The sequence below is a fragment of the Rhipicephalus microplus genome, chromosome 3, assembly GCF_043290135.1.
Source record: "Rhipicephalus microplus isolate Deutch F79 chromosome 3, USDA_Rmic, whole genome shotgun sequence".
In the NCBI taxonomy this organism is placed as follows: domain Eukaryota; kingdom Metazoa; phylum Arthropoda; class Arachnida; order Ixodida; family Ixodidae; genus Rhipicephalus; species Rhipicephalus microplus.
The window spans coordinates 199,668,796-199,690,945 of NC_134702.1; the positions used below are offsets into that span (position 1 = coordinate 199,668,796).

A 22,150-nucleotide genomic window follows, 5' to 3' on the forward strand; every position below is an offset into this window, starting at 1 on the left:
CCGTAAGTCCGTTCCAGATGCCCAAATGCACACATCATCTGCATATAAAGAGTATTTCAACCCGGAAGGCAGTCTTTTAGGTAAATCAGCCATAACGCAGTTGAAGGGCTGAGTACGCTTCCTTGTGGCACTCCTTGGCTGACGTGGTGTTCCGCACTCTTTCCTTAGCTCCTCTGAATGAATATGTTGCGACCTGATAAAAATTTAGATGTCTACCGCAAAGACCTGCCGGACAGTCCGAGTTCCAACATACTCAGCAGAACATGTGTGTGACTGACTGTGTGAAATGCCCTTTTGATGTCTAAGAACACTGCGACCGTCAAACTACCACAGGCGCGTTCATGCTCCACATGCGTTACTATATCCAGTATTGCACCCATTGTGCATCTCTGTTTCCTAGATCCTGTTAAGTAGCTAGAGAATACACCGGTTCTGTTGCACCACCAGTGAAGTTGCGCATCAATCATTTTTTTCTATTATCTTACATAGACAGCTTGTCAGACTAATTGGGCGGAAGGATTCAAGGCTCAAGGTCGTCTTAGCCGGTTTTAAGATTAGAATGATGTAAGCAAACTTCCAAGACTCGGGTACAATTTCTTGCATCCATAGATAGTTGTAAATATCTAAGAGAGTAGTTGTGCCTGTTGTCCCAAGGTTCTTTAACATATTGTAAGTAATTGCGTCCGGTCCAGAGGCCGATTTTTGAAAACATGATGCTATAGCACAATGCACCTCACCTAACGTAAATACAGGGTCTAGTTGAGGATGCTGGGCCCAAAAGCGAGCAATACTTTTCTGGCTGGCCAACGTGACATAATTTTTATTAAATAAGGCACATTGTGATGCGGTGGGCCTACTGATAAGTTGACAAAATTTACCTGCTACCGCAACTTCCCGTTTGTCTAAGGCTAAAGCAAGATCACGAAATGGGAAGCTCTGAGATAAAGGGCCACTAAATGATCGAATCATAAGCCAAATACTTCGAATAGGTTTGTGGGGAGAGAGCGTGCCACAAAAATTACGCCAGCGTTGTTTACTTAAAATTTCAAGTCGGCTGCGCATTACACTGTGGATTTTCTGCGCTTTTTTGTATGCTTCCAAACTTCCGCTGCGTCGATATGCCCTTTCTGAACGTCGTCTGATGGCTCTTAGATGTTCATACTCTCCGTCAACTGCAGCATAGTCTATTGATATTGGGACTTTTTGTACATTTATTCGCATTATCTTGCAAAAATTCAGTAAAGCTTTCACCTGTCGTAAGTCCACTTTTTTGGTTTGTTAGGTGGTACCGAAAAAATTTCCACTTCGTCAGTTTGATCTAGCACCTGATGTCGTCATTTCGCAAGTAGGGGCCCCTACTTGCGAAATGAAAAAAAACGAATGGTGGGCATGGTGGAAACCACCACCCACCATTATAGTGGATTAGTGTAGTGGGTGAATGGTGGGAAACGCCCACCATGGCGCATGGTGGGTATGGTGGGTGCTGCAGTGCCGGCAACACTTGAGCGCGAAATGACGTCATAATCACCGTGACGAGCTGCCACAAAAAAATAAAAAAGAATTCTATAAAAACAGTATAAAAACACCCGTCCCGTAAAAAAAAAACAACGCGCCACGGGGGATCGAACGTGCAACCTGCGGATTCCCATTCGAAGATGCTAACCACTGCACCACACCAACATGACGTTGAATGGGTGTTAAATACTTAGTTCGCATACAAACTTACGCTTCAACTTATGTTTGTCGTGTACACAACATAGACAAGATCTACACCTGCTACTAAAATTTGCACATTTATTAAACACAAGCAACTGCGGCCTGTAGCGATTGCCACTATGTTAACGGCAATAGTGCTATTTTTTTTACAATTTACAACTTCAAGAAAAAAACCAAGTGGACTGGGGAGCAGCAACAGTTTACCGGCGGGGTCTGCCAAGTTTAATATCTGTTTCGCGCTCGTTCTAAAGGGTGACATCTGCTCACGCTTTATGACGCCTCTAGGCTCATTCCATAGATACGCCCGCCTAATTTATTTGATTGAGTATTGGGATGCTTTTCGCGCAATGTAGAGGGCGGTCGCGCCAGCGCAATGCTGCAGCTTTTTCGCTAAAGCAACTTCACAAACGGCTTGGCCAAAACGAATGCAGTGTGCCGGAAACATTACGCTTCATGTTGGTTCACCAAGCATACGAATTGCCACGTCTGAGTTCTCGTACAAAAGCTAGAGAAGTGCCGGCGAGTGCGACCAGCGGCTGTCGGTGAGAAGACACTTAATTACGTTCTCTGGGAGTGCTTTAATCGCGTCGCATCGATGTTTGTTGCTTCTTGAGCGGACACCATACACAATGTAAAATGCTTCATTTAGGTTAATTGATGCCATGGCTGCGCTGTATTGTCATAGTTAATCGTCGAAATCGTGTATTTTGAAACCCGGAAGCACGGATAACACAATTGCACGGGCTCGGTCGGTAGGCCTAACTTTGAAGGAAATCATGTAGGTAGAACATGTAGTGTACTGATCCCAGATTGGTACACTATATAAGTTGCCCGCCATCATAAGCCCACCCATCATCTGCTTACTGCTTCCCAGCATTATCGCGATGGTGGGCATAGCTTCTCCGCTTGGTACACCATGTGGCCCACCATAACAAGCAGCACCCATCATCTGCTTAGTGCTTCCCAGCATTATCGCAATGGTGGGAAGAGTTTCTCAACTTGGTACACCATGTAGCCCACCATAATAAGCACCACCCACCATATGCTTAGGGCTACCCAGCATTATCGCAATGGTGGGCAGAGTGTCCCATTATTGCCCACTATCTAGCCTCTGCTTTCCACCATAATTTCCACTTTACCCATCATCTGTACACCATACCACCCAGTATGTCCCGGCATAACCACCATATTTTCCACTACGTCCCACCATAGCCATCATAATTTCCACCATGCCCACTATTATTTCCACCATGCCCACTATTATTTCCACTACGCCCACCATGTTTTCCAGTATCCACCATGGCAATTTTTCCGATAGGGGGTGCTTTATAACAATGGGTAAATGATCACTCCCACGTGTTTCTACATCCGTTGACCATCTCACACTATTCACGAGATCTTGGGAAGACATGGTGACATTTATGCAACTCGAGTAATTATACCATCGGAGAAAAGTTGGGGAGTCGTCATTTTGAACTGTCAAATTGCATTTGTCTGCGGCACACTCAACAATGTTCCCACGTGCATCACATCAATCGCTACCCAGAATATGTCGTGCGCATTGAAGGCTCCACATATAAATGTATATGAAGTAGAAATACTGAAAATATTTGTCAGCTCTTTTACCAAAATATGGCTTGAAAGTTGTAGGTAAAAATTGATCACTGTTAAGCACTGCTCACCAAAGAATACTTTGCGAGCGACGAATTCCGGGAAATCCGAATCATTTGAGTGAACTTGGTGAGAAGGTAGGTCCTTTCTGACGCACATATGCACTCTGATAGGACCACTTCGACGAGATGACCTATATATCGCGTAGTTGGAGAGGCGGAAATCATCATTCATTCCTGCCTCTTGGATGCAAAGTGTTTGAAAATTATACTGCAGAAGGAGTTTACGGAAGTCAGCACACTTCCTTCAAAGACCATTGGCATTCCACTGGTATATGGAGACATCTTTGTAGCGCTTATTCATATATTACTTGTCGCAGGTTTGACCCGGACTGTTGACACAGTAGTGCTTGCAGAGGCAGCAGTGCTTTTACTTCTGGCAGGTTGTTTGCTTCCGGTAGAGCAGACAGGATTGCCTTAAGTGCAGCGAAAAGCATTAATAGAATCATTTGCACGACTGATGCAAAGGCACGGCCCCTATTGAATGGTTCAATTTCTGAGGGCTGTTGAGAACTACGTGACATTTCGATGTTGTAGCTGGGGCGAACACTGGCGCTGTCGGGGCTGCTACTTTCCGGCTGAGGTCGCGTTGGCATTCGTAGCTTTGACGCGTAGGTTGGGGTACTTAAATGTGCTTCTCGGGAGTGATCTCTTGGGTGTGCTATTGGCGGTTCTCTTGGCGTGTTTGTCGGCTGTTGTTGTTGCGGTGTGCGCTGAGGTAGATCACGTACAGGATGAACAATCTCAAGGTTTAAAGAGGGTTTACTGGGGCGTGGTTTTCTTCCATAGATAAGCTCATGCCGACGCATTTTTTCAGCAGCTTTATTTTGCGGGCAGCCTGAACATGACGCAGCGTGATTACCTGCACAGTTTGCACACATAGGCTAAAGAACTGGCTTGAACTGGTGGTGTTCTTCTGAGCAGATATCACACCGGCGTGTGCTACAGTAACTTTTCGCCATGTGTCCGAATCGCTGATAGTTATAGCACCGAAGTGCTGGACCGAGATATTGTTCCACTGAATGACTGGTGAATCCTAAACAGATTCTTCCTGGAATCGGGCGGTGATCTCGAAAAGTCAGAATAACTGAGTGAAGTGGACGCGACGTTACTGCTCCATCTTCCTGGCGGTAATATTTCATTTGCCGCCGTGCCGACATAACCTCTTCATCTCTCAAGTACTCTAGGAGTTCTTCGTCTGAATACTGCAGGGGCACATGCTTCAGTTTCTCAATGTTCCGAGTGTATGACTCTGAGATGAAAGGCTTAACTTCAAGGCCACCTACACTCGAAAGCATCTGAAAACGCTTGGCTGAAGCTAAGGAAGCAACGCTAACACTGAAGCTTCCATTTCTGTTCGTTCTGTATGACTGCACTTTCTCTTTAGCAGCGGAAACTACTTGGGCTGACACTCGATTGGGTTCACTTTACAGAAACTAGCACCTTTAGCTGTTGGACAAAAGATGACTAGGATGCCCTCTGCTCGCTTCTTCTTATACGCAACCAACGTAAATGGTTCATCTTCGCCCATGTTTTGATCATCACTCAGGTAATAAGTTGATGTTTTCTCGTCGAAAAAATCTCTTCTAAGCGAAGCTTCTTCCTCTCAGCTTCATCGTCTTCTATTGCTGCTGGCCTCGCTGGAGCCATTTCGCCGTTCTGAATGAGTAAACTTGCCGGTTTTATGATGTTTTGGCGTGCCAGTAAGCCCCCAGGCTTTTCATTTTGCGCTGCAGTATCACTTATGAGGGTTGACGCACTTGGACGAGTATAAGGTTCGTGGCGATGGCTAACCAACCACCGTAGTGGTCGCGTATTAGCCAAGTCTTTGATAAAGAAACCTCGTAGCTGTAAGGTGCCAAGCCCTCGAAGTCTTCACCCGACGTCTTGTTGGCACACCGAAAAGAAATGGATGTCAGCGTAATAGTCCAAGAAAAGAGCAAAAGTCGAACACTGCAGAAAAACAGCAACCGAACAGAGCCCTTCTTCTTCCTCCTCAGTTCTAAATTAGTCTGATTGATCCCTCTTGCGAGGTGGAATACTTGAAAGCTATTGCATAAATTACCTCGCCAAGGTACGAAAGCGTAGCCATAAAGATCACACCCGAAAAAAAAAGTTGGCACATTCCACGTAAAACGGGAATTGACGATATGCGAACCATGAAAGAGAAATGTTCATATGTCCCTGTTCAAATATTCGTATGTCACTATTTGAATGTTCAAATGTTCATATGTCACGAAGTGAAGGTAAATGATGCTGTACATGACTTCCGTATGATTATCATGTTTGGAAGTGTCGCTTATCTTCGTCATATATTCACGTCACGTGATGCCATTTTAGTATATGTGCAGCAAGCGAAACCACCACGAGCACGCTATGACCGTAGTATGTTGTCATGTTCATTCATGTCACGCGTGTCAGCATTATCATGCCTGCACCACTCATATATTTCGTGATCTACAGACGTCATGTAACACCAAATTTGGTATATGTGGAGCTAGCTAAACGGCCGCGAGCGCATCATGAAGGTCCCAATATACTCCAATCTAGCGCTGACGCGCGCGCACGCTGTACACATCGACGCTACGTTAATAAAATGCGAGAACTGTTTAGTCTGACGCCAGACGCAACCAGCGTCTGTCGGCGCGGCCCGACGGTAATCGGCGCGAAATGCGACATGCTGCATTTCGCGCCAATGCGTTAACCAGACAACACTGCATCTCTCTCTTCTCGCGACGGAGGGACGCCGGACGTGTTGAAACGCGCACGCACCGAAGCAACGCAGCGCAGCGTGCGCCTGCGATTGTATGGCAGGATTGGCGCCTGGCGTAGCAACGCCGGCACCACACGACAAAATGGACGCCGATGAGCACGCGCACCGCGTCACGTCGAAATGTATTGGCGCCTTGCTTGTCTCTGGCATTTTAGCCGTGTTTTCACATGACACGCATCTCATGATTATCATGTTTGTACAAGCCACGTACCTTCCTCATCCATTGGCGTCATGTAATACCAAATTTGGCATATGGGAAGCTAGTGAAACGGCCGTCAGCGCATCATCAGTTTCGCATGTAGTCATGTTCTTACATGACACGCATGTCGTGAATATCATGTTTGTATGTGTCATTTACCTATGTCGTCCGTTCGCGTAACGTGATACCAAGTTTGGTAATTTTGAAGCTAGCGAAACGGCCTGCAGCGTATTATGAGCGTGGCATGTAGACATGATATTACATGACACGCATCTCATGATTATCATATTTGCACCAGTCATAAGGTATACCTTCGTCATCCATTCACGTACTGTAATACCAAATTTAATATATGTGCACTAGCGAAACGGCCGCGAGAGCATCATGAACGTGGCATGTAGTCAGGTTGCTACATGACGCGCATGTAATTATTTTCATGTTAGGGTCTGTCGCTTGCGTTTACCTTGTGTAATCTTGCCATACTATAGCAGTTTTGCAACATGCCATGTGAACTAAACCATCGCAAAGGCTGCAGGACCATGAAATGTGAATCATGACATTCATGATATACATGTCATGATTTTCATGTTATGACTAGTCGAATATGTTCCTCATACCGTCATGTTATGCCACACCAAGTTTGGTAATGATACCATGGTTGAAACGGCCAGGTGAGCTAAAAGTCGTAGGCGGCTAGTTAGATAGATATATAGATAGATAGATACGCTCAATGTTGCCGAAGTTCGCTAAGAAATGCTTCGCATTTAGTATTTACGCTTGCGAAATGTAGGTATACGATTTTGGGGAAAAATCCTTCGAAAGTCAAGTTGGTCCAGAAGTGGTGGTCTAGTGGTACTCGGCTGCTGACCTGCAGGTCATTGGATGAAATCCCGGCTGCGGCGGCTGCATTTTCGATGGAGGCGGAAATATTGTAGGCCCGTGTGCTCACATTTGGGTGCGCGTTAAGGAAGTTAAAAAAACCCCAGGTTGTTGAAATTTCTGGAGCCCTCTACTACGGCACCTCTCATAATCATATGGTGGTTTTGGGACGTAAAACCCTACATATAAATCAATAAATCAAAATCAAGTTGAACGCAGACGGTTCGATTGTTCTTTTAATAGGAGGCGCAATGGGTGTAACAGAATATTATACTCCAAAAACAAATATTTCGGCTGGCAGCTATCTTGAGCGATATGCTCTTAGTTATGTAATGAAATTAAAATTTGGTTATCTGGGTGAAGACCGCAGTCGTATTTGCCCGTTAAATCAGAAAGTTCCTCAAATTGAGAACATTTTATCGGTCCTTCTATATTTCGAAGAATGTGTTGGGGTGATACGCAGATGATTTTGCAGAACTTAATTTGCCGTTATCCCTCGCCTGCACGTTTGAGAGGTCTATGAATGCCGCCCGCATATGAAGCTATCAATATCCATGTGATGAGGTCACGTGAAGCTACAACAGGGTGCCGGTATCCGGGGGCAAATAGAACGAATGGATTGATCACGCGAACACATTGCACGAGGATGATGCGAGGAGCCCATCTTTCACTAAAGGCGCATTATAGCGACATATAAAGCAATTATATACCATGTCCTATTGGAGCGTTTAAGGGTACAATAAAGCGCCACCACCAGTAGCGTTATTTTATATGTAAGAGCGCCAGCCAATGTCAAGCTCGTTGAGCCATATACAGGCACGGCGTGCTACTTCATCAATCCAGACTATGGCCGTGGCTAGGGCAGCTTTAAATGTTTTAGCACGATAGTGTTAGAGCGTACCTTTAAAGAAAAGCCCAATTGTGTGATATACAAAAGAATTGATTGATTGATTTGTGGGGTTTAACGTCCCAAAACCACCATTTCAATATGAGAGACGCCGTAGTGGAGGGTTCCGGAAATTTTGACCACCTGGGGTTCTTTAACGTGCACCCAAATCTGAGTACACGGGCCTACAACATTTCCGCCTCCATCGGAAATGCAGCCGCCGCAGCCGGGAATTGAACCCGCGACCTGGATATATAAAAGAAATCAAGGCATTATTTATTCATTTCCAAAAAAAAAAACTTCTTAGAATTGGGTTATGCTTGATCTAGCCCCAACTGTACACGTGTTTAACGAACAGCTTCGAATCTTTTAATCAGCCTGGTATGTTCGTATACGTTGGCGATTTTATCATTCAGGGTAATTCTCAGGAACACACGACGTTTGAGGTCATGAAACATTTTCATCGCACTCACTTGTAATGGGAAATAAGTGATCTGCAGAAACTCGCAATCTTTTTAACATAAAGTAATTCTACTACAAACACGATTGGGTGTTTTTTCGCCCCCGAACGAACAAATAGCTCGTGGCACTCTGTTGTATGCTTCTACGCTTCACTAGTGCTGCGGGAAAGTGTCCTAATGATAGTGCCTAGATAGCATGCGTGAATGAGCATAGCGTTTCATGTCGGCAGGTGGGCCAACGTACGCACTCATTTCCATTGTACGCAATGAGAAACCATTAAAACAGCTCCCTGCCACCCCGTAAAAAAAGCAGAGCCTGGCAGTCTCCTAGGCGCATAATGCGTCACTCCAGCTAGAGAAGGTGGTCATACAAGTCAGCCTAAAGGCAGGTTTATCGACAGCCGTGATGCAAACCAACTGTGCGGGATGAGTGAAGCTGTCCTTGGAAATTACGAAGGATGGGTCACTGACACACTATAGAAATTACCTAAGGTAAGCGTTCAATAGTGTCAAAGATCTGCTGAGCGATCGTAGACAACACGCTGCACAATACAGAGTGTCAGCAGTTTACACATGATGGGCTTACATGTGGTGGCCATCGTTATTCTCAAACCACTGCATAACTGACTGGAGAGACAAATGCACTGAGGCTTGCTCTACGTACGCGATTCGAATTCTATAAGTGCAGTGTGCATAATGAGCGAGAGGCAAAAATGTATTAGCAAGCATTCAGTCTTGTTTGCTTCACTTTGTACCTTCCTTCAAATGCGCAGCCACCCTGTGTCCTGTTCCAGAAACTTGATTCTCTGGCATGGCAACGTAGTCTGAATGCACTGCTGTGCACTTCTATAAACCGAAGTCAGCTATCAGCAGTTGTCAGTTGAGAGAGGCTGCAATTGTTTCTTCTCGGATGTCTTTCCATAGTTCCATGAACTGGGCATTCCGGCCCCTTTCTCTGGTTTTGGCCTCCATGCGGTGCAGTTGTTCCGGCGAGAAGTACGATTTCCAGTCACCAGGTTTACCTTTCCGAACAAGGCGGTACTTGCTGTGGTCGCCTTCATAAGCCGACTTGTCTGGCACCGTGGTTTCAGTTCTACGTGTTTTCCACGCAGGATCCGCACACTGAACGTCCAGTACAAGCACATTTTGCATGTACTCAGCTGTGGACCTTTCCATAAGTGTCCGTAAGAGCTCCTCGTCCGCCTCTAAGCGCTTGCCGTAGTGGTCCCCAAGGAAATAAGCCAGTTCGAGTGCCACTTTGCGCGTGTCCTTCTTCAGATCTTCGTAGGTCAAGAAAAGCAAGTTGGGTTCTTTCCTAAGAGTGTAACCGGAAGCCACATGGTCGAAATAGTCACCGTAGCCAAAGTCGCCGTGCAAGAAGGCGTCGAAGAATTCATCGAAGGTGCCATTGCGGAATTTGAACATGCTGAGCGACGTTGCCATGTGGTAGAAGGAAACGCAGGTGTCCCAAGGGTTGCGGGCCACGTAAACGTACTTCGCTTCGGGGTTCATTGTGTCCTTAGTGAGAGGTTCGTGCGTGGTGAATAGCCTGATGGGCAGAAGAGACTCCCAGCCTTCGGTCTTCATTCGGCCGATGAAGCGAACGTAGCGTATGAATTCGGCGTGGTTCGGCACGGGCTCGCCTCCTTTTAGGATCAGTTCGATAATGTACATGACCCAGTGAGTACCCGCCTTGGGATACGTGCACTGGATCAAATCTCCTTTCTTCGCTCGGAACTTTAAGCTCTCCCTGAAGAGCTCCGGCTCCAGGCCAGGGCATCGTCGCACACCGTCTATAATTTGGCAGTATGGACGCCTAGGCGTCATGTCTTGGAAATGTGATAATCACTTCAACTGATCGTCTTCTCAGCTCCTGCAAGGAAAAGAACGAAGGCCTTATGAGGAACAGTAAGGGAATAAAATAGACACAGAACTTCTAAGAGAAAAACATGATAGATATTTAGCTTGGGAGGAATTTTGAATTTTAGAATATGGCTGAAAGACGCATGCTCACTCATATTGCTGATCATCTCCAGTTCACGTCGTACTAACGTTCCAGAAAATGTATCTCAGTTCGCCATATACCTGAATAGTGAAGTGAGCAGCTACAATTCTACGAATTTTCGCTTAATATTGCATGGTTTTATGGATTGAATGAAAGAACTTACCACATGACCACTGTACTCTCCTACTTCGGTATATTTTGGGGAGTATGGCCATGAAATCACAGGTGGCAGTATAGATATTTATTGAAGTCAATTATTTTTTGGCATTTTAACAAGACATTGTGGTTTTCTCATTACTTCAACAAGTAGAAGTGGTGAGAACTGGGAGCAATAGATGAGAAAACATTGCATTTCATTTCACTGACAAAACATTGAGTAGTGTGAGGAACGTGTTGCAGTTAGAAAAAAATTAAAGATTTTTATGCCAATAGTACCAGGGGACCACATTGAAGTTTGCTTAGACACAACAAATGACAGCCCTAAAGTTAATTGCGATTCTAGATTATAGCCTCCTGCCTACAATCGTCCTTGCTGAACTACCAGAGGAAAGCTTTCAACCAGGAGGTAAAAACATGAAAGAATGAAAAATCAGGGTCATGCGTATATTGCGAATTTCAATGGTCGAATTGATGCAAACAAGGCTAGGAACTCTCTATGAAGATCAAATACGCGAGTCTCGTCATCTTTTTCCTTATAGATGGAGGCCTCTCGCCGTTAGCTCCGACACAGTGTGCAGTGGGAACTGATTTCGCGTTATGCCACCAGATTTCTTCGACTTTCCACCTTACCTTATCCCGACCTCGGCACCGTATTAGACACTAAGAAGTCACAAAATGAGAAGTAGCTACAGCTTTTATATTTGCTCTTAGAAATAATTAATGAAACGGCATTTTGTTGTGGTGCCGCACATTAAGCCCTGACCACATGCACGGGATTTCCTAGCGGAAGCGACAAACTTGCTCTGTCGAGTCGGAACAGCTGCAACCGCATGTTGGCGACAAAGTGTCATTGTTGCTAGATAGAAAACTATTGCGTGCTTACGCATTAATTGCGAAGTTTTTAAAACTATCTCGATGGTGACAGGCCCAATTGGTTGCGGTCTTGTGTGGAATAAGGAAGCCAAAAACTCGTTTCAAGATCTTCTTTTTCCGCAATATTTGGTTTCATCGCGACAGGGCGCCCAGAAGCGTACGCTACGACGGTTACGACGAACTTCGCACGACGATTTCGCATTGCAGCAAGCGACCAAGTTGCCACAAGCCACCGTCGAGACATCAAAACAAACCTTTCATAAGAAGGTTTACGAGAAAGTACGGCCGCTCTCTCACTTTCTGAGTGAGATGCGAATGTAAAAGGGGTAGTCAATACCTTGCATTTCTCGAAGTACGCATAGATAACAAGCATCAAGAGCAAATCGCAAATGAATTGAGGATTATGGGCACAGCTACGTTGACAGAAATTGCCACACTGGCTTCCGGGCGAAAAGCAATTTTTTCTAGTTATCTAGAAACGCGGGACGCAACAAGCAGCGGCGACGAATGGGCCTCTGCGACAACAAACCTTGTCGCTCGTTGCTGCGCCTGGTCGCTGTCGTGACGAAATCACGTGCATGCGGTTAGGGCTTTAGAAGCGCTTTTGGTAATGCAGCAATTGCAAACCGGCCAGCAAAATTGATCTATTTGATATGTTCACAAAGTGAGAACTCTACGTGCTGTAACAATATGTCTGGAAGCGTGAAACAGCTGCGTCATTATGAAATGTGATGTGCGTACCTTCCCTTTTTCCTCTTCTGGTTACTTTTGCATTGTCTGGCTAATAGTATTTGTGCTTATTTTATTGTATCTAGTATTATTACTCAATACTACGACATACGCTTTATAACAAAGCCACGGAGTAGCGTTTTGCCAAAGTGAAAGAGCAACCACTCCTGTCGGCTTGGAGTAAAGAAGACAAGCCGAGCGCCGCACGAACGTTATGCGTTCGTCATGCGTATTTTTAACTGATAACAGTAATGCACTTCCAGTTGCTGGGAACGCATCTCAACTGTATACTGAACGGTATGCCATAACCACGAAGTGCAATTTAACCCTTCTGGTCCATATTAACAATGTTTTCCTTTTGTTGGCAATGGACAATGACGTCTGACAAAAGAATTGTTTTCCGAATTCAACACCTGAACGCATAAAATTCGTGAGTGAATACCCATTCGAACTTTTGCACGAGGCCAAAAATCTGTAAAATGCAAATAGGCATTTTTTCAAAGAGAAACCACGCAATAGGCAAATGTTCAACTCGAATGCAAAATTTCGAATATTAGCACACTTTTATGAAAAGGAAAAATATATAGCTCATCATAAATAGCCTAAATGTGTAAACAAATTTACTATGTCATAAATGAACTCTCGCACACTAATAAAGCTGACGCGCGCTCCTAATTAGGTAGGGATAACTAGCGGGTTTCCTCACCTGGGACGCTTAAAATTATGTAAATTTTGTTCAAAGTGCATTGGCCACAGCTAGAAGGCTTTCAAAAGGAACGCCAGAAAACAATAGGGTTGAGGGTTGGACCAGTTGGTGACTGACCATTATACCATAAGGGTAAGTAGCGCACCTTTTAACATGGAAAACAGGGATAACAAGGACCCGCCAGAAAACAGGAAGAAGCAGAGTGCGAGACACTTGTCCGTTGTAATGCGCCATCTGTTGACTGTAAATGAATAATATAAAAAAAGATCTTACGAGATGGGGAACACCACATGAACCACCACACTTACACCGTGTACGAGGAACACCACATGAACCACCACACTTACACCGTGTACGAGGAAGTCGCTGCTGAAGTAGTCAAAACAAACAAGTTATGGGGACGATTTATGCCACCACTTCGCGATTTTATATGACTAGTCTGACTCAACTCGTTCGACCCAAACGAGAAAGCCAGTCATCATGACTCATGAGAAGCATCGGTGAAGCACTTGCTGTTCCTATTCAGTGCTAGTATTCCATGCCTTTGCTTGTATAACGTTAAGTGTGAGACGTAATGGCGAATGCAAATTAGTGTCTTAATGTATAAATGCAGCTGTAGGAAGTTTTTACCTGAATAGGAGAATAACTTGAAACAAATGAAGGTGAATAGTGTTCTATTAAACGTACCATTACAGTGCCCATGCGAGCGACACACTCAATTGTCACGCCGCTAATCGCAAAGCAACGCTAGTGCAGCAAAAACAAATCGCAAGGGCGAGCCGGCTGCTGGTAACACAAAACGACTTACATGAAAACAGTGACCTAATCACGCATTTGGATGATCACACGAAGCGTTCCACAGAGGGTGACGTTGCGACCACGACACTTTTGTTGCGTACAGGTTGTCTGTGCCTGAACGGCAGGTGTTCAAGGCGGACTGAGAGCGACGGGCGGTGAGCCACGTGTGGTGGTACCTATGCGAAAACAGAGCGAACGACGCCGCCGTGGGCAAGGCGGAAATATGAGGAAGGGTCCAGAACGCGTGAGCGAGTACGCGCATGCCGCGACCTTCGGGAGTTGCCGTGACGTCGGACCAACAATAAGCAAAGAGCCGGCGCACTCAAAACGCGACGACAACCGAGGACAGCCTTATCGACGCTGTCGCGTGTTTCGACAGTGCCGCGATTTGCAACGGATACCTACTCTTCGGGACCTAAGCGATTTCCAATTTGTCCTATACGACGAAACTTGCCTGACGCTCGGTTTGATGGTATTTTGATGGAAGCCGATTAGAGATATACAGTCCGTAGAGATAGAACATAGAGCTGTAGTTATTAGTCAGCACATATTCTAGTACAAGAGTCCATTGTTATACTTTCGAGGGTAGTGTGATGCATATACCCAACAACTTGTTAGAGGTAGCATCGAAGATCCTGAGAGTGCGACCTATAGGTGTGCGCGTGTGTGTGTGTGTGTGTGTGTGTGTGTGTCTGTGTGTGTGGAGTACTATAGAAATGTACAAACATTATTTTAAAAACAGACAGGGAAATCCATCTGTGAGGCAGCCACGGCTATGCCTGGGAATACTTGACAACTCTAAGAGTTCGGGATAGTGATTTAGGCAGTCACAACTTGTCATGCGACATTTCTTTCTTTGCGGTTCATCTTCTGCTGTCCTATTTATACTCATGAAGCGTCCTACCTTTGCGAATGTTCTGGAATGAATTTTACTTTCTTGTGTTCCGCACTATAAAAAGTATGTATTATTTTTTCCCAACAATCCAACCTTATTTGTCAATATATACCAGTAATTTCATTTAAAACTACACATTCTTTCTCTTCTGTATATGATACTTTCTTGGTTACTGTCCGGAACAGAGTTGACGCGCGTCTTAAAAGAGAGATATATATGTGGCAAACCGTGACCACCCAAAACGAGTAACGATTAATCCCATCTCATTAGTTATAATATAGGGTAGAGTTCCTTGCAGGATTATTTAAGGAACATTTTAAAGAGACGAGCGGATGTTTTTCATTGAAAGTACACCCCACCCCATGCCCTCTACGATGCTGGCTGTGATAAGGGATGAATGTTTCCGTACGCAACTCGTCATCTTTTGCATGAAAGAGCCTTTGTTCTCTACAAGCATATTCTCTCGTCATCTCTCCTGATGATTGGTCTCATCAGTGTAGGTACACACGTCCACCCCAAATATTTGAATTTTTACTTTTTTTAGTGTGCTTACGTGCTATGCTTGCGATAGAGTATGCATTTGCCCCGCCGTTGTGGTCTAGTGGCTCAGGTACTCGGCTGCTGACCCGAAGTTCATCGGATCAAATCCCGGTGGCGGCGGTTGCATTTCCGGTTGAGGAGAAAATGTTGTAGGCCCGTGTGCTCAGATTTGGGTGCACGTAAAAAAAAACGAGGTGGTCGAAATTTCCGTAGCACTCCACTACAGCGTCTCTCATGATCATATGGTGATTTTGGGACGTTAAACCCCACATATGAATCAGTCAGTGCAGTCGAGGAGGCATTTCCGTTTCTCCGCCCTGTATCGCTTTCCTCTTCACTAACTAGGGCTGCTTTTATCGAGCGGCTGTTATCTAGCCGTAAGCGGTGGGCAAATAGCTATTTGCCCCGTAGCGCTTGTGATCGGCCTACTTCTGCTCCCTTTTCTCAGGCTACTTCCTTGAGCCACACCACCTACTTTTCCATCTCGAAGTGGCCGTCCCGGAGAGTACATTGGTACAGACCTACATTATTATTATAGATGGGAACCATTGCAACTTTCACGAAACAATAGAGGTACCAGTGATAAGGTTATTCGTGAGGGGTGCGTGGCACAAAGAATACATTGCCAAAGAAAAGACGACGGAAGAATGCAGTGGTATCCACAGTACATTAGTACAGCGGGGACGATGGGACAATATTTGGCTGTTTGACAGTGTCTTGCCAGCTAGAAAATTTAAGTTTATGTATACACAACCTTACTATACAATACTGTTATGTTCATCGCATTTCGCATTGCTAGTGCAGTCTTTGCTCAAAAAATGAATATAGCACTATAGCATTCAATACGATTATTCATTTTCACGCCATTTTGGTTATGCGAAAGTTCTGTTACAAAAGGGGAAAACAGATAAGAAAATGACGGGCTTATTACATTAAGACGTTTGACATGAGTGCGGTGGATTATACATGAAATGGATGAAAGGTTCAGGACAGATACATGGTGATTTTTCAAAGAAAGAAAGCAGACAGGGCGACTGAACAATCTTTTCTAAACATAGGCCTTTTATAGAAAAATAAGAACATTGATTTGCCATTTCTGGTAATTGTGTGGGAATATATTTTCAATCTATTCGAGTTACTTGTATCATTCCTTAGAAGTGAAAGCTAATCAACCACAACAACAGCACAACAACAACAACAACAACAACAATGACGACGACGACGACGACAACAACAACAACGGCAACAACAACAACGACAACAGCAACAACAAGAACAACACGTCTCGTCACTCCTGGCTCATAACCGCTCGTACACAAAATCACTCACACATCACAGGTTATCGTAATTTAGAAAGGTTATGCTTTTCGTGTGTCCCACTGTGAATTATATACATAGAGCGCGCGTTTTATGCTGAAGAAAAAATTGCCCGCAGCTTCCCTCGGGGGAACACTGAGGAGGATGCGGAGCATATAATTGGTTAACGGGGTGTTAAAGTGCGACTTACTTGGGTCGATGGGTAAATTGGTTAACGTGGTTGTGAAATGGGGTGTTAAATTGCGACTTACTTGGGTCGATGGCTAAATTGGTTAACGTGGTTGTAGGAGGGGGTGTTAAATGAGTGAACACGTACACACGTATGCGAAAGGGCGGCGCTGGTCGAAGGGACGTCGATCATTGTGTTTGTGGATTCGTTGGAATTCATTTCACCGCGACCTTGGACGTCGACGCGCCGTACAAACCAACCGACGAGCGGCAACTGAGCGAGCGAGCGCCGACCTTGAGTATATATACAGCACGACGGCGCATGCACTGTCAGCTGTTGAATGTTCTCGAAGCGCGACGCCACATGCGCGTCCACTAGAGAATCAGGAGAATTGTAGATGTCGAACGCGGTGTGTAGAGGAGGAAGGGTGCACAGATGGTGGAGGAGTGAAGCGCGCGCGGTGTGTAGAGGAGGAAGGGATGCACAGATGGTGGAAGAGTGGGCGACGGCGCGACGGCGCATGCGCGCGCGTCAGCTGTCGAATGTTCGAGAAGCGGTGTGGACGGCGCGGACGGCGCACTACAAGGCGCGAGTATAAGATGCTCCGCATCTAAAAATGGTTTCCAATAGGCGTTTATAAGAACAATGAGAACCAGTGAGCAACAAAGCTCGCAATCTTGCGATGATTAAACTTATTTCATTTGAATATCTGGACCTTTAGAAAAAAAATTGGCCCGAATCTACATGTTACACTGTAAATGTCGTCAAAAGGCGATAGTCGTGCGTCTGGAGAGAGTGAACAAAACGTTTATTTGATGTTCTGTGCAAGAAATTCGGTGAATGGTAGGTAGGCTGAAGGCGCTGCGTTAGAGTGCCTCGAGCGTGTAACGGAGGCGAACAAGCGCATCAAGGCACGTTAAACACGAGCGCCATCTGGCAGTTATTTTCAAAAACGAAGGCATGCACGATTGCGGAGAAAGATGCGTACCGTTCACAGAGGTGATAAGGTTAGAATGGAAAGCGACGGGCAGGTGCCACCACCGTGCCGTCGTAGCAAAGCGTTGGAAACACCTTCTTGAGCATCGCGTTGCACTGTCAGTGCAGCGCGTTAAACGCTACAGTCCTTAAAGTGTTTTGTGTGTGTCCTCTTCTAGTATAAAAACAGGCATAAAAAACATAAACATGTTATTGTGGCACCTCAGATATGCGCAATATTTGCTTATTTGATTGACAATCACACAACTATGAACGCTAAACCTTGAGTGATATTGGTGGGCGCTGCGGATGGGGTTGGCCGTTCGGTGCCGTTTGAGGTATCATTAGGGCAGACAAACAGACAATTGTACAGACAGACAGACAGACAGGCGAAAATTTTTCCATCGAAGGTCCCAAAGAAAGACTATCGTCCTTAAAAAAAGCCTGCTGTGAAGTATCGTTAAGGCACACAAACAGACAAATGTACAGACAGACAGACAGACAGACAGGCTAAAATTTTTCCGTCGAAGGTCCCCAAGATCTTTAAAGAAAGCCTGCTGTGAAGTTCAGTTACGAAACAGAAAAAAATGTCTTAGGTTTGACGCTGAATGCGCGTAGCGATAGTATTGCATGGGACAGGCGCGTCTGCATATGATGAACACACGAGACAATCTCAAAAACTATGAACTGAAGATATGGATGTGTGCGGTAAATGCCTCCTGATCACTCAACATTGTTTCTTCTATGATTCCAAGAAATGATAATGGCATAGACGGGCAAGGAATAGCCTAAATCTTGACCTGAAGGATACCAATAATAGATTTCGTAAGCACGTATGGCGCGAACCATTAAAGCATGACGACAATTATAAGGCGGACGCACGCTTGATTCAAAGTCAAGTAGTTCACTTCACTCCTTGAAATAAGCATTCGACCGTGTTTTAAGCGACTTCATTTGTATATTGCAAGAATTTAGCGCAACCTCGACTCTCGCAAACACCCGCACAAACACTCGCACATCCACCTGAGTAACACACACGACACGCAGCGCACACTACCAACTGGCATTACCGAGAGATGCCTCAATGACCGGTTTAGGCAGCATGCGCTAAAAGTAAAGAAAAAAAACGAGGATAAGTACGCACATCTTGTGTTACATATTGCCACATCTGGGTGTGAACCACGATTCACAGATATACGAAGGTTCTTGGAAGAAGCTTGAATTTATCTGCACATCTGCTGCTGGAAGCATATTTTATTGAAAAAATAGATAAGAATATCTCAGTCAGCGAGCCGTCTTTGGTATTACATGATCAGGTAATATTTTTTCAAGAGGCAAGGATTTAGTGAACCTACCTGGTTTGTCTGCTGTTCATATTTACTTTTTTTAATATTTAGTTGTTCCTTGTTGGGTAGTGGCGCTATATACCTCACGCACTGTAGGCTTTCCACGTGCGCAGCTCTGTTAATTATTGCCTTTGCGCATTCACCTGTACGTATATAAGAAGGTTATTTATAAGCAATAAACAGTTGGTAGTAAACGCTGCGTGTCGTGTGTGTTACTCGCGTGGATGTGTGAGTTTTTGTGTGAGTGTTTGCGAGAGTTAAGGTTGCACTCAATTCTTACAATATGATGAATAACGAACTAGCCCAACAACCTTTATGGAGATCATTTGTATAACCACGCACAGATAAAGTCGGCAGATCCCACATGCCTTGGAAATTGACGTTATGCAATGCATGCGGAGGTAAGGTGACCGTGTCGTATTTTGATTGAGTGACACGTTTTAGAATGCCGCTAAATATATGTACGAATGTTGCACGCACAGAAATCGTTGAAAAGCTCCAGATGCAAGCACTGGTGCTAGCGTGGATTGTAGTGCTGGACACTGCTACATGTATAAACTTCGGTGAATGTCACGTAACTACAACTGACGGTAGCCTGACGTGACAGATGCATGATAGGAGTACATATGTAATGTTTGGAAAACTCGATAGCCAGCACTGCAATCACAATAGACGTCGCACAAACATTAGGGTTTAATTGAAAAGTAGTTCTGTTGCCTGGCGTGACTCTGTGGTACAATATTTGATTGCCACGTGGAATTCTGGGGCTCCATTCCTGCTGGGACGATGATACTTGTTCTATGGGTTCGTTAAGTCAGCTTTTTTAACACTCGCGCGCTAAAATTACCCATGTTTGTTTTCGCAGTGCCTGGGGAGATACTAGCCATCGATCACCTGTGTTACGTACCCGCATACCAATGGCCCATACCTGCCCGCAGGTAGGGCCACTGTTTGGTGAGAAGTGTTTGACGACGTAGACGACGAGATTGTCACAATATTCATGTTTTGACTAGTGCGCCATACTCGTCAAATCATCTTGCTCTCCTATACTAATTGTGGTTCACGCCAAGTTAAGAGAGTTACCACGACAGCAACCAGTCATAAATGACTAGAAAGCTAAATGGATAGATACGCATATATATCAAAAGTGCGTGTAACACGTAAAAACTGCTTCGGACTTCAAAAACTACACTTCAGATTACGCCATTGTTAGCACCATGGTGTCATTCACTGTTCCATTACGGCGTAAATGTAGCGTGAAAGAAGACAAGGAGAGGAAAGTTTACTCCACAGGCGCTTTCTCACAACAGAAAGTTTTATTGCTCGAACCAAAAGTATATAACACCTACACTTGGTGCTCGACTAAATGCTGTGCATGCGCATCGTGGGCCAAACAAGAGGCAAGAAATCAAATAAAGAAGACACCTCCTGCACCTCTGTCTCCACTGGTCTACCCCCTTTACTTGAGTTGTGCGACTTCCTTGTCGGATAAGGCCAAAGGATTGCTAACGCACGCAAGAGCCCCAACGTTGATATGTGTCGTGGTTAGGTTTGTCACGTAGCAAGGCGTGTGACGCGAGGAAGATGGAGACAGTGCGGAACACAAAATGATGTTATCGTTATATTGGACGAGATAAAACCATTGCAAATACAGTAACATACGTCATTCACGCACGCGGTTCACACACATAAGAAAAAAGTAAACAGTCTCACAGTCTGTGCCGTAGCCCACTGCCTTGAAGCGGGGCCCGTTGCGTGTTCGGATGCAGTCGCTTGGGTGCAAACGTCAGCATAGCGTTGTAGAGGGCATCACCAGGTCTAGGCGTAGCCGCACACTGTCAGCGATGTCGGCTCGCTGGACGTGGTCAGCATATCCAGTCTTTCGAGGGCGCTCGCCGTACCGGAGATGTCCACAGGACCACTCACCCAGAGCTCGTGCCTGGCGACGCCGACACACCGTGCCCCGAGGACGTCAATGGCTCGAGGACAGGAACCCGGCCTTTCGAACCTCGCACGTAGTAGCGGGTTCACCCTAGGCTCCTCTGCGTCGTCTCGTCGGCGTCCGAACAGCTTCGTTGTGCGCGAGCGCCTCCTCTTCTTTCTTCAATGGGCGCGCTTCAATGCCCCTTCATTTTTGTCATCTTCCAGGTAATGTGGCGCTGTCATCTGCTATCCTCGCATTTTTTAAGCTACTACATCACATCACCCCCCACTTAAAAAGTTCTTCCGGTAGAAGAACTTGAGGGCACCAGGAACACGTTGGTTCGCAGACGAAAACACACACGTAAGTACCTCTTCACAATATACCATTTCCGAGCTCCGCACACTCGTCACACTCGATCACAAAAGTACACACAAGGAAAAAAATAGAAACATGTCAGAGAACTAAAGCGTCATGATACTTGTATCGCGCTGCAAAGTTCACATCACAAGCCATTATTACCACGGGGCATCGACTCTTTATGTAGACATTGCTCACGGAGTTGGCAAACGGCTCATGTAATCTGCGCCTGCATTGTCACTGCATTTTATATACTCGACCGAATAGTCATATTCCATAAGAGTGAGGCTACACCGTAACACGCGGCTGTTCACATGCTTGGCTGACTTGATGTACACAAGCAGTTTGTGGTCACTTTGTAAAATGAACGTGCTTCCAAATAAGTAGATGTGAAATCTCCGGACCACCCACGTAAGAGCCAGGGCCTCTCGCTCCATTGTAGAGTATTCAGCTTCGCGTTTTTGCAGTCTACGGTTTGCGTATGACACTGGGTGCAGTATTCCTTTCCTTGGAATGGTACGCATAGTAGATCCTCACTTTCGGTGTCATTCGCCTGGCAAATAGCTGATGCTTCATGTGGTGGTGCAGGCGGCCCTTCCTCATACTTTTTCGGTTGATTTATGTGGAATAGCGAGTTTCTTGTTCCGAGATCAATTATATATTCGACATCATTTCTCTTCTCAAGGACATTAAAGGGTCAGAACCAATTTGTTGGTATCCAATGGAACCAGTTGCAAAGCTTTGTCTCCAGGGGATAATTGACGTGGGCTTGC

The 22,150-nt window shown here is 45.3% G+C and overlaps 1 protein-coding gene across 1 annotated transcript; it reads right to left on the bottom strand.

The window, feature by feature from the left end:
- Nucleotides 1-9,300: 9,300 nt before the first annotated feature.
- Nucleotides 9,301-13,998, bottom strand: LOC142803471 (sulfotransferase 1C2-like). The gene is made up of 2 exons (XM_075888584.1): nt 13,865-13,998; nt 9,301-10,457 (listed from the first exon to the last, which is right to left on the bottom strand). The coding sequence occupies exon 2, from the start codon at nt 10,409-10,411 to the stop codon at nt 9,461-9,463; it is 951 nt and encodes a 316-aa protein (XP_075744699.1). The 5' UTR covers nt 10,412-10,457; nt 13,865-13,998; the 3' UTR covers nt 9,301-9,460.
- Nucleotides 13,999-22,150: the final 8,152 nt, after the last annotated feature.

Coding starts and splice junctions, on each gene's coding strand:
- LOC142803471 (XM_075888584.1), bottom strand. CDS start 10,411: ATGACGCCTAGGCGTCCATACTGCCAAATTATAGACGGTGTGCGACGA.